Genomic DNA, 16,301 nt, shown 5'->3' with positions numbered 1-16,301 from the left:
GCATATAGCCAGGGAACTCAACCCAAAAGTGTGAAAAATTCTGTATCAAAAACATGACCAGAGCAATAGATTTTCAAAACCAAACTTATTTTCAATAAGTCATCTTTATGTATTGTTTACAGAATACAGATCAAAGGCTCATAATTTTCATTATCCCTAGCCTGAAAAAATAAAATAGCAGAAACTTTTCCTTCATAAAAACAAAAGTAGTACAGTTGCTTCTGTCAGTTGGAAGGAAGAAGAGTTTTGAAGAAATATTGATTCAAGTTTCCAAGAAAACCCCAAACAGTCAGAACATCATATATTGCAAAGTTCCTGTCCAACAGCCAGCAGCATTTTCTCTTCTGCATCACACAGAAAACAGCTCAAACATTACTGCTACAAACTGATGTCAATTAAGTTTTTCCCCATAAAGCTGCCAGCTGTTTGTTGAAGTAGCTGATTTCCATCTACTAGTTATTTCACTATATCAATGCATTTTAAAAGTTTCCCTGCTCTACTGACTGGAGATATTAAAAGTTATCCCATTTTAAAATACCCTTTCAGAACTGTCCTCTCATGGGCAATTACTTCATTAGGCTGAACTTCAGACTTTTCATCTGTATCTACTAATGCTTCAAGCTTGGAACATTTCGGCTGTTCTCATTAAAATTCTCAATTAACATATGATGTTACATAGTAAATCCTGTCTTATCAGAGATTCTACTTTTCAGAGAGAGAAGTTTGCAAATGTATTACAGACTTCTGCAAATATCCTTTCCACACTACATTAATCCTAATTTCTTCATGTTTAAAGCTCCAGTGGATTATTTTTGTGAAGGACCACATTTCCTTCTCATTTACTCTAGGTATCTTTCTCTAATGAAGAATCAACAGAACTCCTTCATAGCAAAATATCTATGCTTCTCTTGGAGCTACAGTCCAAAAGAATGTCTTGTTTCTTGACACAACACATATAGGTGAAAATAGCAGCTCAGTACTAACAGTCATTCTGAAAGTACTCATATATATCTTCACAAAAAACCAGCAAAAGGTGTCAAACTTACATGCTAATAGAGTACAAAAGTGACCCTGTACTGCTGAAAGAGATGAAACTGTCCAGTGAGCTGCTGCAAATCTTGTTAATGATGTAAGGCAGTCATCCTGTAAAAGCAAAGAAAAAGAGACACTGCCACAGTTAATGAAGCTCCTCAACATGAAAAGGTCTTCTGACTTAACAGCATTTTTCTCAGGCCTCTCCACTGCAGTTTATGGGGGCAGTTTGATTGTGTAAGTATATGACAGATACTTATGTTTATGCAAATTGCAAGTTCCTTTTGGCATTCTTATTTTGACTGTTGCCATGAGAAACTGCAGCTTTAATAAATTATGTATTTATAGGAACAGTTTTGCTAGATGTGATTTTAAAATAGTTTAATGATGAGATACAGATCAACTAAACAATAGGGTCCAACAAATAAAACTATCCAATAACCATAACTTAAAAATGCAGATATTCCTCACTAATGAAGCAGAAGTCCCTTTTTTTCCCCACCAATTTAGAAAGGAATTGCTACTTGTTCCTTACCTGTCGACAAGGTAAATGACCAAATAATGGCTTATCTTCATCAGCTAAAATTCGTTCTGGAAAAAAACCCAACAAAATTCATTGTTGTGAGTTTAACCAAATTCTGAAAGTCTCCTATAAAGGAGGCAAATGAACAGATCAGTACCTATAGTCTGTATTGTGTAAGCACAGCTGCCCCAGCACATGATAGGTACACGTGGGTCTTCCTCATTTGGATGAACCTTCAAGCCTACTTTGTAAGTTGCCGTACCAAAGGTTGTCAGCATCTCTTTTATGCTCTCAGAATAAGGATTCCTGAAACAAAGAAAACAATATTACTAATTCATTCGTTCCTCCACTGGCAGCACAGTACCTCTAATGATAAGCATTCACCCCACAGATGAACAACTGGAGTTTTCAAATTTAAGCAACAACTACAATATCCTTCTTTGGATCTGGTATTCTGCAACCTCATTTTTTTGTGACAGATCCCCAATTATTCTTTGAATTTTTTTTTTTTGAACCAATCTCATTTTTAGTGTTAAGAACATACAGTCTTCAAAGACAATAAAGTCAAGGCTAAATTACAAAATGTGTGTGACTGAAAGCTAAACCTCTCATCAGCTGGGACAAGAGTCTTGCATTTTGTGTGTAGCTGGCAGACCAAGGTGTGCACCACATAACACGTTTTGGTGCTTTCTCTTGTAGTGAAGAGAATGTGCAACCAAATACAAATACACCTTTACAGATGAAATTACATATTAACATCCTCTCCATTTCATAATCTTCTCCTTCATGTTTCACATGTTCTGCTGGCTATAATGATGAATCCTTCATCCAGCTACAAGAAGTACAAAACTTAATCTCCATGCTGTAATATATAACTGCAACACGTTTCTGCACAATGACTTTGCACATTCATGTCTGAAATTCTACTGAATTATTCAGGACTTCTGGGATGGACTTCAATGTCATCATAATAATATTAACTTTTCTAATTAAAGTAAAATTCATATATTTGCCATAATTATTGTGACCTTCTAGCACAGAAGTTATGTTCTATTTTGATGTTATGATTTCATGATGAATGTTCAATGATTTGCTCATATGTAAATACATACTTCAGTTTGAAATCAGGTCTAAATCCTTCAGGTAATTGTAGCTGATCCATTTTTTCTGAATGACCAGAATGGCCTGTACAAACAAAAAGTAATAAATCACTGATTATTCACCTATATGTAATTTCTACATTATAGAAAAGTGCAGAAGCAGAATCTGAAATTCCATCACCAGAAACAAATCCCAAGCTGTTCTTGCCACTTCTGCCATCATCTCTCTACTCCATTGTGGCAGAACCAAAGTGCTTGGTCTCTTCCATGAATATTATGACATTTTCACAAACAAATATACAGATTTCTTCAGACTTACTTGCACAGTCTTCATTTTGAAGAAAATGCAGGACTTTTACTTGCTGGGATACTGTTTTGATCCACTGAATTAGGTTTGGTTGGCTTGAAAAGTCTAACCTGTCAAAAAAACCCCCAAAAAACTGTTTAAACAATCTGTAAGACAGAATTAGTATTTCATAGGCATTCCAACATCATTCATCTGTTTCTCAATGGGCTTTTTCCCTGCTGCCCATGCATTTTTCTATGTTCAGTTCTTTTTTTGCAGGTCCTATGCTTTCCTAATATACAATAACAAAGTAAAATCCAAAAACTAAAACAATAAGACAGGCTATCCACTTGAGTTTACCAGAACAGAAGACAACAAACATTCAGGAAGATGCTCTGGGGTGTAGCTGGTTTGGCATCTTGGTTTTTTTTACATTTATTGACAACATTTATAAACCAAACTGACCTGTTAAACAAAACTCTTGGTGGAGGGAGCAGAGGAATAACAGTGTTGCTCAAGCATTCACAAAGTGGGCAAAGGAATTCACCATTTTCTACATCATAACTTGTGTGTACTCGCAATCTTTGTTGTCTTCGTTGCTCTTTTGCTTGGACTGCATCAAAATACCTTCAAAAAAGAGAAGACATTAGTGGCAAATTATTATTACTTGAACATAGAAATTAAAAAAATTCTCAGGAAGACAGTTTTGCCTTTCCTGAAATATAAGTAAGATTATTATCAGAAGGAAAACCTCTACCCTCTGACTGATAAAGCATTAGTGCTTATGGCTGCCAAAATCTACCAAAGTGCTGAAGTTTACTGGGCTGTTAAAATTATGTTTAAGTCTGAACTGTACATTTAGGAAAAAAGTAGGCAGAGAGAAGTTGAAGCATTTAAAAAAACCAAACCAAACCAATAAACAAAAAAACAACAAAACAAAACACCACAAGCAAACAAAGGCCCCCCCCAAAAAAACACTAAGAAACAAACAAACAAAAACAATTTTAAATGCAAACCAAACCAAAAAACCCAAACCAAAAAACCCAACTCATTTTCAAATAATTTTTTAGGAAGATGCCATGAGCAATTCCTTGAGTGTTTTCTGTTACAGGCCACAACCAAAACAGCAGCAGCCAAAAAAAGTGTTGGCTGAAGCCGCTATGGAAAAGGAATTGCATTCACTGGTTTGCTAAATGTAACTGCTATTACAGAAGCCTCTGATGTGGTTTAAAGCATGCCCAGTGATGACCCCAAAATGACCTGAATACAGGCACCTAAGGGCATTTCCAGGAGATTATGGCAACCACAAAGGACTGTACACAAGCTACACAAGAAGATTAAAAACCTATCTACAGTGAGCAGTGACATCAAAGACCACAAATGAAACCTGTGTGTGGTAATAGCCACAGAATCTCTGGGAGCTCCTAACACTCTTCATACACAAGGCAGAATCTGAAATTAGGCACTTCAGAAGCCATGCCAAGGAGCAAAGCAAGGGCCTAATCAAAGTCAGAGGCATGAATGGTTTGAATTTGTCACGTGGCATTAACACCACACAGCACCAAGCATGTTTATATGCCTCCAAAAATCAAAGAATAAAAAATAACTGCAAAAGGCTTTATTAAAATGCTAGGAAACAAAGGATAAAATTGAGTTTATGCTGAAGATGAACTTGAACTAGTTCAAGTTCACCAATGTTTCTACTTCAAATTAAATCTGTTGGAGGAATTAAGAGTGCAAAGGTTGCACTGTCATTTAAAACCTCAGGAGAGAGCAGAAGAAGCAGCAAAAGCATTTTAGCAGTCTAGCAGTGAACTGCAAAATAACCCAAAAAAATCTGAGCTCCAGGTATATATGCACCACAGGGAATTATGCATCAGGATATACAAGGAAAGGCAATGACAGCTGCCATGTATATGCCTTTGGACTCTTCTTTACCAAGATAACAGTAAATGAAAATTATTTTGAGTATGTTTACAGCATTTGATTTCTACTCCTTTTTATCCAACAGAAAGCTGTTTTAATCACTTCCTGAAATTCCTTTTCAAATTTACTACATGGTAGGAATTTTGCCATTAAAATTAGTGCCATGATGCAAACTGATAACATAACATGTTACTTGAACTGAAAACTTAAATACAGCCTTTTACCTTTGCCAACAATGAGCATGCATAATATGTCCACAGCTACCCGTGTGTGTTCCACAGGACAGGTCTGGGTGCATGAATAAGGGGTCATACTTTTCTGTATTTAAAAGAAAAAAAAACAAACTTTGAAATAAACATTTATCATAAAACTTGATGGCAGATTGATGTGGCCACCATTATTATTTAATTTTATCACACAAGTGTAGTTCATTTGAATAAGCATAAAACACATTACTAATCCATAACAGTTTAAACTGTTTAAATTATTTATAAGTATCACTTTACTTTGGTTTGAGTGTATGTACTGTACTTAAGTGCTTCAAACCAAGCTTTCAGAGGAGTTGGGCCCTGGTACAAGTCCCCATGATCAATCTGCAGTGTTGGTGGTTCAGCAACAATTCAGTGCAAAGATTTCTACCTGTTTACACATACAGAACCCAGAGAAACCTTTGTAACAATGCCCTTGCTCACCAACCTGTTTCACAAAGTACCTAAATCCAATATTTTTTTATTATCACTAAGAGGCATTTCAGATAGTATTACTGAGAGGAAGAAAATGTACATCTTCTGCTTTTAAAGCACTACATTAACACCTCCTCTCTCTGATGTTACAGGCATGGCTTAAGAACAAACACTTCTGATTTTCAGGGTTCTTTCAACAGATATAAATAATTTTTCACAAATGAATGGCAGAACATTGAGTTCATGCCTCACAGTGATTTACATTATTCAGCACACACATTTCTACCTCACCAAAAATATGGGAGTTTTGCCACTGATTACAATGAAGCGATTCAGAAACAGTTAATTAAGAAGACTATGTCAGTGTCTCAGATGAAAAAATGTTGTTGTCACAGTAACCCAAACACTCTTTAATAGTTAAAATAACTATGAACAATACTTACCAGGATCTGGAGTACTTTTGTTTCTATTTTTAGACAACACAGTTGATCGTTGAATAAATGCTGCCAAGACCATAGCCCTGCTGTCCACTTTAACTTCTTGCTCCTCCTGGCACAATATACACATAACAACCTGTCTGGGTTCAGCTACTCTGGTTTGCTCTGGACCCAAGGCTGTGAGTTTTGCATCTGAAATTACAGGGCTAGAATATTTAAAGAATATTAGTGAGCAAATTATTTGAAAAACATTATAATTCAGATCATGACTTATGTGTGCTTAGTGAGTTTCTTAAATTTATGATAAATGCTCCCTAACAAAAAATAGCTTTGGCATTTATATAACAATTTCTATGTGCCCAGTAGTAGCATGTATTTTCTAGAAAAAATTCATAACCCTCCCAATAGCATAACCCACTCCAGTTTAACACAGAAACTGAATCTGCAGCCCTCCATCATCACCATCCCTTAAGTGTCTGATATGAATTTTGAAAACACTCTCCACTTCCCCAGAAAATCATTAGCATTCTCTAATTCATATTTCCAACTACCAAACAGATATTCTTCCAGATCTTCAACAGACACATAATCAACTATTTCCAATTTACCATGCTTAATAGCATAGTCTCTTCAGCATTATTAATAATTTACTGGGTGATTTTGTACAAAAAGATATTTGCCTGTTTATTTTTATATTTATCCCACAATTCTGACAGAGAGGGGGAGGGAAGCATTCCATTTACTGTTGGTTTTTTGTCTCAGAAACTAACAAATGTTTTTACATCAAGATAAAAAAAAAAAAAAGCTTTTTAAAGCGGTAACAAAAGGACAATCTGATGTAAACATTAATGAGAAAACATGTAAACAAGATGCCTTTACCTATTTTCATGGGCCCCGGAGGTTGAAGTATCCAGCTCCTCCAGAGTCTGCTGAAAGAGCTCTTTGTTCTCATTAATGAAGTGCCGTTGCATCTCAGACATCTGGGCCATGATCTTCTCCCTGCGCAGCCTGGCAATCTCAGCTTTTCGCTTCCTCTCCGCTTTGTCTTTGTCGCGTGAGCTCTGAAATTGTATTGTTCACTCAGTCATTTCTGAAGCCTTGTTACAGCAGATTATTTATTTTAGCTACTGCCATGTGTAACTTCTACTAACCTCCAAACAATTAACACCTCATAAAAAACAAAACAAAAGCCTACCAAAGAGTTATTTTGTGCCCTCTTTTCTTTAGCTAGTGTTCAATGCCAGGCAGAACTGCAGATCTAGAAAGGGGAATTTCTTCCCCTCAACATTTAACTACATTTTGTATTTCTCTTCCCTTTAAGCACTCCTAGGATATCAGGGTAAGAGAGTGACATGTCTCATCTCTGGTGCTGCTCTCCCTCCCCAGCAGCTGCATTCCTCAATGGAGCACTACAGCACTCCAAGGTCTGTGTGCAGTACCTAGAATGCCATGTCCACCTACACACATTGGAAGAGCTTTTCTGGAATGATCTCCATGGTAAGAATATACAAACAACCATTTCTTTTAGCAACTTTCCATGGAGTCTGAAATTATGGGAGCAGCAGAAACATTTAATGCTGTGACTGTACTGCACACAATTCTATGGAGTAGAATTACAAAAGACTTGGAGATGACAAAATATGAAACAAAGAAACACAGCTTAGGGACCTTACCAATAGGTTCCTTAAACAACTGAGTTTGATCTATAAACTGAGACAGACTTTCAGAAGTCACTGATGCTTCCCATGTTTGATTTAGAGCTACAATTAAAAATATAGTCCTCTGCTAGTCACCACCCAGACCTGTTCCAGATCAGCTTTTACAGACTGCTTTTACCTCCTCCATAATATTTCCTTCTGTCTCAACCACGGGACTTGAAGAAGAGCTTTCTCTTAGCTTTTTAATAGTATTAAAGGTCTGTAAGAAAAAAAAAAAAAGTCTTTAATTTGTTTGGGTCATGAGAATACAACAATTATATACTATAATACTGACTATACAGTGTGAAGTATTGGAATCCAAAGAGCAAAACTAGGTCCAACAAATACACACGGGAAATAAGGAAATCATCCCAATGTAATTAGGAAAGTTTCAAAAGTCTCATTTCCATGATTTTGAGTGGTAATATAAAATACATCTACCTTCAATATCCATCTGATCATGTCCTTGTGCACTTCCAGATGAGGTGCATTTTGCAGTGTTTCTAGCATAGCTAGTATGCTAGGGGAGTTATTGGGTGCTTCTCCTGGTTCTGGGAGAAAAATTACAATGAGAATTGATTATACCATTACTGGCAAACGAATCACTCACTAACATTAAAACAAGAAACAACAGTGCTTGTTCAGCAACTGAAGAATTCCTTCAAAAGAGTATGTGATTTTTAATTCTCCCACATTGCAAACCTTTTCATGAAGGTTTTAAAACTTCTAAACTTCTAAATTCTGAAAATTTTTGCTCACTTACTGTATTTTCTTACAAAAGAAATGTACTGTATGTGCTCCCTGCCTGTTTTCATTTAGGGAACCTCCAATATTTTATTTCCCACTACTTTAAAGGGAACTTTCATGTGTTAGCAAAACAAGCGGCATTAGTCAGACAATATAAAAGAGAGACAAGATTAAAAGACTATTTAAGAATGCAACTATGATTTCTACAATTGCATCTGATCACATGCAGCAATCTTTATTGAGATGTCAAAGATATTAAGAATCAGATCTAGAGGGAATTACTCAACTTGTGGATTTCTCCTCTAGAAAATGCCTTTAGTATTGTACTATCATAGAATCTACACAAGTAGAAAGCATTTATCTGTAGTCACCTTGATAACATTTTGATGCATAAACAAATATGTTCTTCTGGTAAATACAGTTTCAAAAGAATAAAATATGAGATCCTGGCATTTTCAGTTATTTCAAATTTGCTATACATTTGAAAAGAAAGGCATACTTGATATTTTCTGAGTGAAGGTAAATGTTACAACATTCTCCTCACTGAGATTCTCCAGATGGTGTTTTTCTTCTTGTAGTGCCATTCCAATCAAATGCAAAACCTAGGTAAAAATTACAAATTTTAGTTATTTTCTTACATAATTCATATAATCTTGTTACATAGTTTAAGTAATTCATTAAGAAACAAGAAAGTCATATAATACAATTATATATTATGAATATATTTGAAGTTATTTCTGTATACAGAATTCCAAAGCTACACTACACAGGAGCAACACTGTTTGTTTGAAACCATATAAAATCCATATTAAATACTTGCCTCCTTCTGTTTGCTGTCCTGACTAATGAGTGAGAAGTCAGTACTTCTCATCTTTCTCCCTATCCCCTGCATGTTACTATTGCAAGTCTCTGGACAGAACAAGCACAAAGCAGACTTTAAGTCCTTTTTATGCACAAAGTTTAGCGACAAAAAATTAAAATTTGTAAGTTAAATTTGTTCTCTCTAGAAACACATTATAAAATAATGTTGATTTTTAGGTCAGTGAAGAGCTGTAATCTCCTTGAATTTAGAAAATGTAATTACCCTATTTAGCACTATATGATAGAATGGCATTTTGAAGCTGAGATACTTCATTCTTGGTGGCAAACTCTGTTATGCTGCATCTGTCACTTCACAACCCTATACAAATTGGCAGGATGTTCCAGACCCAAAGGTTTACTGATGCCTGGAATCAACACTGACCCATGTAAGGAAAGGATAATCACCTGAGAATTTGTAACACAACTAGAACGCAACAGGCCAAGTATCTACAGAAAAAGGGGCAAAACCTGTTGAGAGTCTTGAAGTTTGTAAAATTTGTTTTAATAAACAACAGTTAATTTCTCCTCAGTCAGTCACATCTATTTAACAAGACCTCACTAGGCATGGGCCACCTCTTGCAGGTATCTCATATGCACCTTTGCAAGTACTTCCAAGACAAAAGTGGTTGACTTGGGAAAGTTGCAGTACAACTGCATGGCACCATCACAGAGAAATGCCACAAGTCTCTGAGCAAGTGACAGGTCCCTAATGAATTTCACAGTTTTGAGAATGGCTGAATTTTAGTTCAGTCAAAACAAAAAACCTAACCAACTTATTTTATTCAAAGTTGCTCCAAAACCTAGCATTCTTACATTACCTAAATGTTGTGATTTGTTGTGATTACCTACATTGTTGTGATTTATAATACCAATATATCATTCCATTTTCAACTTTTTTGTGTTATACATAACTGCTTATGCTAATTTAAATTTAGCTGTAAAAGGTAATATACACTCAATAAGACTGGATGTCAAAAAATTAATACTCAGTTTCAAAACTGGGGCTTCATTGCAAAATGTTATTTAAAAATGCATCAATATTTTTAAAAAGTTTGCATTTGGACCTTAAACCAACAACTCTGCCCAATATAAACAGCCCCTGGATGGCAGTTTACGACTCATCTCTGCACATCCCAGAAAATGGTAATCATGACACCAAAATCTGCAATAACCATCCAGGTTTCTAAAGATCATTACAAATTGCAAGGAACAAACAGCTCAGTAAAGTTTTCAAAAGTGGATACATTTTCAAGTTAGAAATTTTTTTTTTGTGCACTTTCATGGTTTTTCCTAAAGTGATTTTGCCTAAACTGAAAATAAGCAAAGGAACATCAAGAAAAAAAATCAATGTCTGCTTAATATGCAACAAGTCAGATTAATGGGTTCTCTACCACAAAAAACATTATTGCCCCTGATTCAAGCAGAATTCTTCCCTCCTATGTGCATCCTATTAGAAATTTACCTGGGTCTTCCATCCACCTAAAAACTAAATTCCATCAAGAGGCAGAAAGGTTTCCCTAGTTTTGTGTATCAGGAAATACCACTTATTTCTCATTTACAGTGTTCTGTATATTTCAGACACCAAGTAAACAACTCCAATCTATAAAATCATGTCAAAACGCTCTAATGACCATTCCTCCATTAGCACAAGCATTAGTTTAAATAAAACCCCATACCCTTTGCAGCATGGACTCTGACCAGGCATAGCCATTGTGCTCCACTGCCCACTGCAGTATAGTTCCCATAATGCAGAGCATGACATCAGACTGCAGGATGTTCACCAGGCTGGCAAAAAGTGGGCAGAAAGGAGGAAGAGCTGGTGGCGGAAGTGCTGAAAGGGAAATTGGTGTGTTTGACATTTCTCCAAAATTTGCAACACCCAATTAAAATGTCTGATTTAACAGAGCAACCCAAGGCATTGGGGTGGAACCAGATGACCTTTATGCTTTCTTCCAACCCAAACCTTTCCATGATCCTAAGGGAGAACACAGCTGTTTGATGAACAGTGCTACCAATACAGGCTGCACCACTCAGCATGCCTTGTAACAGAAAAGCCAAAGGAATAAGCTCGTCAGAAGGCTGGTTCCATGATAAATCAAATCCCTGACTACAGCCAGGGAGGCATAAGGGAAATTGCTTCATTTCAAACCAACTTCTACTCTAGCCCTGAATAGTCTGTTAGTTGGAATAAATGTCAGGGCAATACACAGCTTGATATGCGATTCCCTCTTCTCCCATCTCCTCTCAAAAATAAATACCTGTATCTTCTCTGTTCTGTCTTCTCAGCTTTCTCTGTGCTTCCTCTGCCTGAAACAGAAGAACATTGCCAGCATTACTCAAAATCTGTACCAATATAAAACTAATTTAAAAAAGCATTCACGCTTTACTACATTGTTACTGTTTTTTCCCAGCCTTAAATAAACATGAAAGCTTTCATATCTTTGCAGTTTGTCTTATGTTCTACTTGTAAAGTAGGGCAGACAACTTCAAAATTAATCTTTCCTCTAGAGCCAGCCTGGATTCTTTTCCTAGCATAAAACTGTAAGGCAAGTTTGAGCTAAAATGGCAATTTCCATAAAGGTAAGGGAAAATACAGATTGTTTTAAATACTTTCAGCAAGGGAATCCACAGACAAGCTCCTGAATGCCCACTGATTTCAACAGCTCTGTATAGGGCACAGGATTCAGTGGCACAGAACTCACTGGAAAATCTTGGGCAAATTCTCTAATAACCAGCTGGTAATACTTCCTCACAGAAGTAAGCTTTGGAAAAAGACAAACAGAAAAAAAGGCACAAAATAAGCCCCATGAAGTTAAACTACTCATTACCTTTGATTGCTCTGCCCTTGAAAAGTGATAGAAATACAGATTGAAGTTTTTGGCACATTCTGGTTTCAATTCATACAGCCCTCTGCCTGTTAATCCAGGTTTCCTACAAAAAAAAATTTAAAAACAAAACACTTCATATCCACTGGTTCTTAACATCTGAGAATAAATAGTTAACTAGAACAGCTAACAGACACTGCCTAACAGGCATTGTAGAAATTAGGTAACAGTATTAAGAATTCTGCACATGATTAAAGCCATGGGAAATCACCATGACTCAGCCCTCTTTGTTTCATTCTCTCATTTTCACTAATTGAGACATTCCATTTCTAAAGCTGAATCATTAGAATAAAGGGAAACATACTTGAAACACGCCACTTCTTCAATCACACTTTCCATCCCTGTCTCTCTGTTCTCCTACATGGAGTCAAAAGGCAAGACAGTGTGTTACTGGAGTTCCTGGAGTAAACACATTCAAATATCACACAACACTAGAGAAAGCATGCAAAATGAATGTAGTACAAAGTCATTTTAATAGCACTCAAGAGAACACTGAACCACATAACATGAAAATACATTCAGGAACACCATCTCTGCAAAAGGTTCTTTGAAAAAGTCATGCCATTCTAAGTGGTTCATTTGTACTGCTTTTCCCTGCCATAAAGAACTCAGATGTAACAATCGCAGAGAAAACTCTAAGTTAGCTAGCTCAACACATTTTTACAATACACAGCCAGCATTTCTGATTTCTAGGCCTTTAAATTGAAATAAACACTGGAAAGCTCAAAAGACTAGTTACTGAAAAATGCTGAAACAACCACAAAAGCCAGCATGAGACATCAGCTCAAATATGTAACAATACTTCACACAGAAATTTTCTTTCTTTCAATATCCCTATCTCCTTCCATCAATGCATATTTCACTGTAATTACTAGCCAGGGAAAAAGTATTTAGGACTGACAATATAATTGAGAACTCCAGCTTAAATCAAATTTGCTCTTTCATGCAACCCTAAATTATTCTTAAATAATTTTTGAAATATGACTTTTCAAATTGTTTCAGTTTAAAATATTTAGAAAAAATAAAAATATTTCATAATTTATCATTAAAATTATTACCAGTACAGTAAAACTGTAAAACTTTGGAATTTTGACTGTCTTCAAAAATAATTCTTAAAAGATTGCTTCAAAAATACTAAAAGGAGAAAGGAAAGCAAGCTTTGCTGTCCTATAGAAGTACTTATAATAGAATTAAGATAATTTTTTTTATTCATGTAAATGAAGCATTTATGTTACACAAGTCATAATACAGTGTCTGATTCCATGTCTTTTCACTTATTGTGAGGCTTTAAAATATAACAGCTTATATTTCTGGATAGTTCCAACAACCCACTTCCATACATCTAATTCAGGGTGTACGAGCAGCCTGCAGAGGCTGCTGGCCAGATGGCCTGATTAGAAACAGTATTAAAAAGAGAAAGGAGCTGAAGAAGCTCTCAGATTCCTGCCTCTTTCATATGTTGGTCCTTCTTTGCCTCTTTCCTACCCTTGCCATGAGAACTATTACCTATACTCATGCTAACCTTGCTCTGACCATAATCATGCTGCTCTCATTCTATATTAAGTGACAGGAACTTGCATAAGACAATTTTTCAGCAATCAGCCTTGTAAAGTGGAAGCTGGGTCTCCCCTCCACACCCATGACTTACATCTTCAGGGAGTGCCTTCACCAATTCACTGTGAGCCATTGGCCTGATGCTCAGCTGATGGATGATCTCTCGCTTGATTTCATCTGTTGCATTTACCTGTCCTATTCCAGGGCTGAACCTTTCTCCTGCAGAAATAGAATACACCTTTTTTTTTTGTTTTTTGTGGTTTTTAAACATTTTTTTTCCTCTATATTAAAGGCTGGAAAATAGAGTGCCTTCTGTGAAATCTTGTGTTCACCCACCAGTGTTCCAAAATTCATTACATTGATCTAAGCTAGTTCCAAGGCTTTTCTACCAGGAAAGAAGTCAGCGCTACAAGATGTTCACAACAGAACTGAACCTGAGATAGCAATAAAAAATTGCCCAAACCATTAAAAACCCTAAATTTAAAAAAATTAATTAAATATATTTTGAACTTACCAATAATCATTATAATGAGGTATAGCATCTCTTCTATAAGAGTGTTATTTTGTTGAACAACATCCTGAAGTAAAACAATAAAAAAAATACATTTTTCAATAATTATTCTATATGCTGAAAATACCTTTTCAGTAATTCAAAACATTGTGTTTTCACCCTTAGTACTCCCAAACTGAGCTACGGTGAAACAGAGTCATAAGTGCAAAAATAATGCAACATTTTCTGATATTTACCAGTTTGACAAAAACATTTATGCATATTTCAAACTGGCCAAATGAAATTAAAATAGGCTAAGCTTTGCTTTTTATCAAGAAATGTCTCAGTACAACAGAATCTGATACGCTTTGAAAAACAAAACTGAAGCTTTTCTATTGCAGTAGTGCATAAAATACCTTGTTAGTATTTTCTGTGCTAAATCTTTTGCCATAGTCTGGAGTACTAAAGATCTGATAAAGTTCAAAGCGACTCAGCATTATCATCAGGAAGTGATTTGGATCCATCATAGACACACCTGTCTATTAAAGAAAAAAAAAAAATCAAGAGAAAACAGATTGGGTGTTATCACAGCATGTTTGTATATTTATATATGACGTTCACTGTATATTCTGTATAGAATTAATTCTCTCTCAATCCTATGAATGAAGACTTAACATTTAAGTTTACTCCCTTAGGACCCTAAGAACAGAAGTGTAAGCCCATTTGACAAGCAGAATCCTATGCTTTATCAAGAATTTCTGATGCCCTTTTAAGGGCATCATGCAAAATATTCAGAGCTGCTCCTTCTATCTTAAGCAGTCTAAACAAACTTCAGTGAGACTTTTGTTTGGTTGTTTTTATCTCTAAAATTTTGTTCCTGCTAGTTTATATTCTAGCAGGCATAATATTACTCAGTATATACCACTGAAAATTTTAACAACAAAATACAAGCCTCTAAAGAAAGGCTGAAGATTGTAGAGCAAAGCTTCCAAAACCTTCTTGGAATGAAAAATACTCAAGTTTCAATGCAGAACAAACATTGACTTTCAGAAATTTCCATTTCTGAAAACTACTGGCTGAAGTTTTTTCTGTTTATTAAACAAGGTTTGTCAATTACAAATATTTGTTGTTAGTTTACTATTGCTAAAGGGACCATCTTTAAAACAGAATAAATTTCCAAGAAAGCTCAAGGATATCTACCCAAATTGGCAGCTGAAAATGATCATTAAAAATCAGTGGCAGATCAAGCCTCAGGAAACTGTGTCTGAAAGCAGAAATATCTTGAGGCATGTTTATCCTATTGGGTATTGCTAACTCCAGTTAAGATTTGAGGGACTTCCCAAGATAATATTTTGCTGTCCAGGTGAACTATGCACCCTGAGCTGCAAATTTTAGATTATATTGCTCTCAATGTGGAAGCAGTGCATCTATCATAGAGCTAAATAGACTGCCACATTTGCAAAATCTCTTCTGAAGGGGAAAACCAAAAAAAAATCAACACATACACTGACTGCCTTTCTGGTAACATGCAGACTCATGCAACTGCCAGTACAGTACCACCCATTAGTTAAAATATTACATTCTTGAAGATATGGCATATATACACCAAACAGAAAATTCTGCACTTTTCAAACAGTAGTTAAAAAGTAAGTATTACAACAATAGTTATTTCCTTTTAAAATAATTCCATAATTATGTAGATATAATAAGAAAATTGAAGTCCTTCCACAAAAAAATAGACATTTTTTCTTTAAAAAGGTCCTGATGAAGATGAACATAAACACAAAAACATACTTAAAAAGACTTAAAAAAATGCAAACTGGTATACATGGTTACCTGAAGCATTACTATGTCCTTGTCAAACATCTCCCTCCTGCACTTCACATTATGATAGTAATAAATCTGAAAAAAATACCCAAAACACCACACCACAATCATTAACACAGATAATATTTAATCTAAAATTATTTTACTTCTGTAAAAAACAAACTTTGCTATACTGTGTTCATAAACAAAAAATGAATCTGTAATTTGAAAAAATTATACAATTTTATCTGTAGGCAAAAAGCTTTTTTAAAAA

The 16,301-nt window shown here is 35.4% G+C and overlaps 1 protein-coding gene across 4 annotated transcripts in view; it reads right to left on the bottom strand.

Moving 5' to 3' along the window:
- UBR2 (ubiquitin protein ligase E3 component n-recognin 2) overlaps positions 1-16,301 on the bottom strand; it is a 55,026-nt gene that overhangs the window by 9,273 nt on the left and 29,452 nt on the right. For 3 of the 4 annotated variants that reach the window (XR_009274579.1, XM_058802625.1, XM_058802624.1), the window contains exons 18-37: positions 16,058-16,123; positions 14,638-14,760; positions 14,246-14,309; positions 13,826-13,950; positions 12,482-12,534; positions 12,121-12,223; positions 11,551-11,599; positions 10,969-11,123; positions 8,931-9,033; positions 8,126-8,235; positions 7,824-7,904; positions 6,867-7,048; positions 5,994-6,193; positions 5,092-5,185; positions 3,407-3,568; positions 2,975-3,072; positions 2,668-2,740; positions 1,713-1,861; positions 1,568-1,623; positions 1,047-1,143 (exon numbers count right to left, since the gene is read on the bottom strand). Coding sequence is in view for 2 of the 4 variants with exons in the window: in XM_058802625.1 (XP_058658608.1) it covers positions 1,047-1,143; positions 1,568-1,623; positions 1,713-1,861; positions 2,668-2,740; positions 2,975-3,072; positions 3,407-3,568; positions 5,092-5,185; positions 5,994-6,193; positions 6,867-7,048; positions 7,824-7,904; positions 8,126-8,235; positions 8,931-9,033; positions 10,969-11,123; positions 11,551-11,599; positions 12,121-12,223; positions 12,482-12,534; positions 13,826-13,950; positions 14,246-14,309; positions 14,638-14,760; positions 16,058-16,123 (2,143 nt within the window). In the remaining 2 variants the exon portion in view is untranslated. Of the gene's footprint in view, positions 1-1,046; positions 1,144-1,567; positions 1,624-1,712; positions 1,862-2,667; positions 2,741-2,974; positions 3,073-3,406; positions 3,569-5,091; positions 5,186-5,993; positions 6,194-6,866; positions 7,049-7,823; positions 7,905-8,125; positions 8,236-8,930; positions 9,034-10,968; positions 11,124-11,550; positions 11,600-12,120; positions 12,224-12,481; positions 12,535-13,825; positions 13,951-14,245; positions 14,310-14,637; positions 14,761-16,057; positions 16,124-16,301 lie in introns of those variants that run through there. The other variant, XR_009274580.1, reaches the window with a different exon arrangement.

The sequence above is a fragment of the Ammospiza caudacuta genome, chromosome 3, assembly GCF_027887145.1.
Source record: "Ammospiza caudacuta isolate bAmmCau1 chromosome 3, bAmmCau1.pri, whole genome shotgun sequence".
NCBI classification, from domain to species: domain Eukaryota; kingdom Metazoa; phylum Chordata; class Aves; order Passeriformes; family Passerellidae; genus Ammospiza; species Ammospiza caudacuta.
Note: the sequence above shows the minus strand (reverse complement) of the source record. Positions and strands in the feature narration are given on the sequence as shown.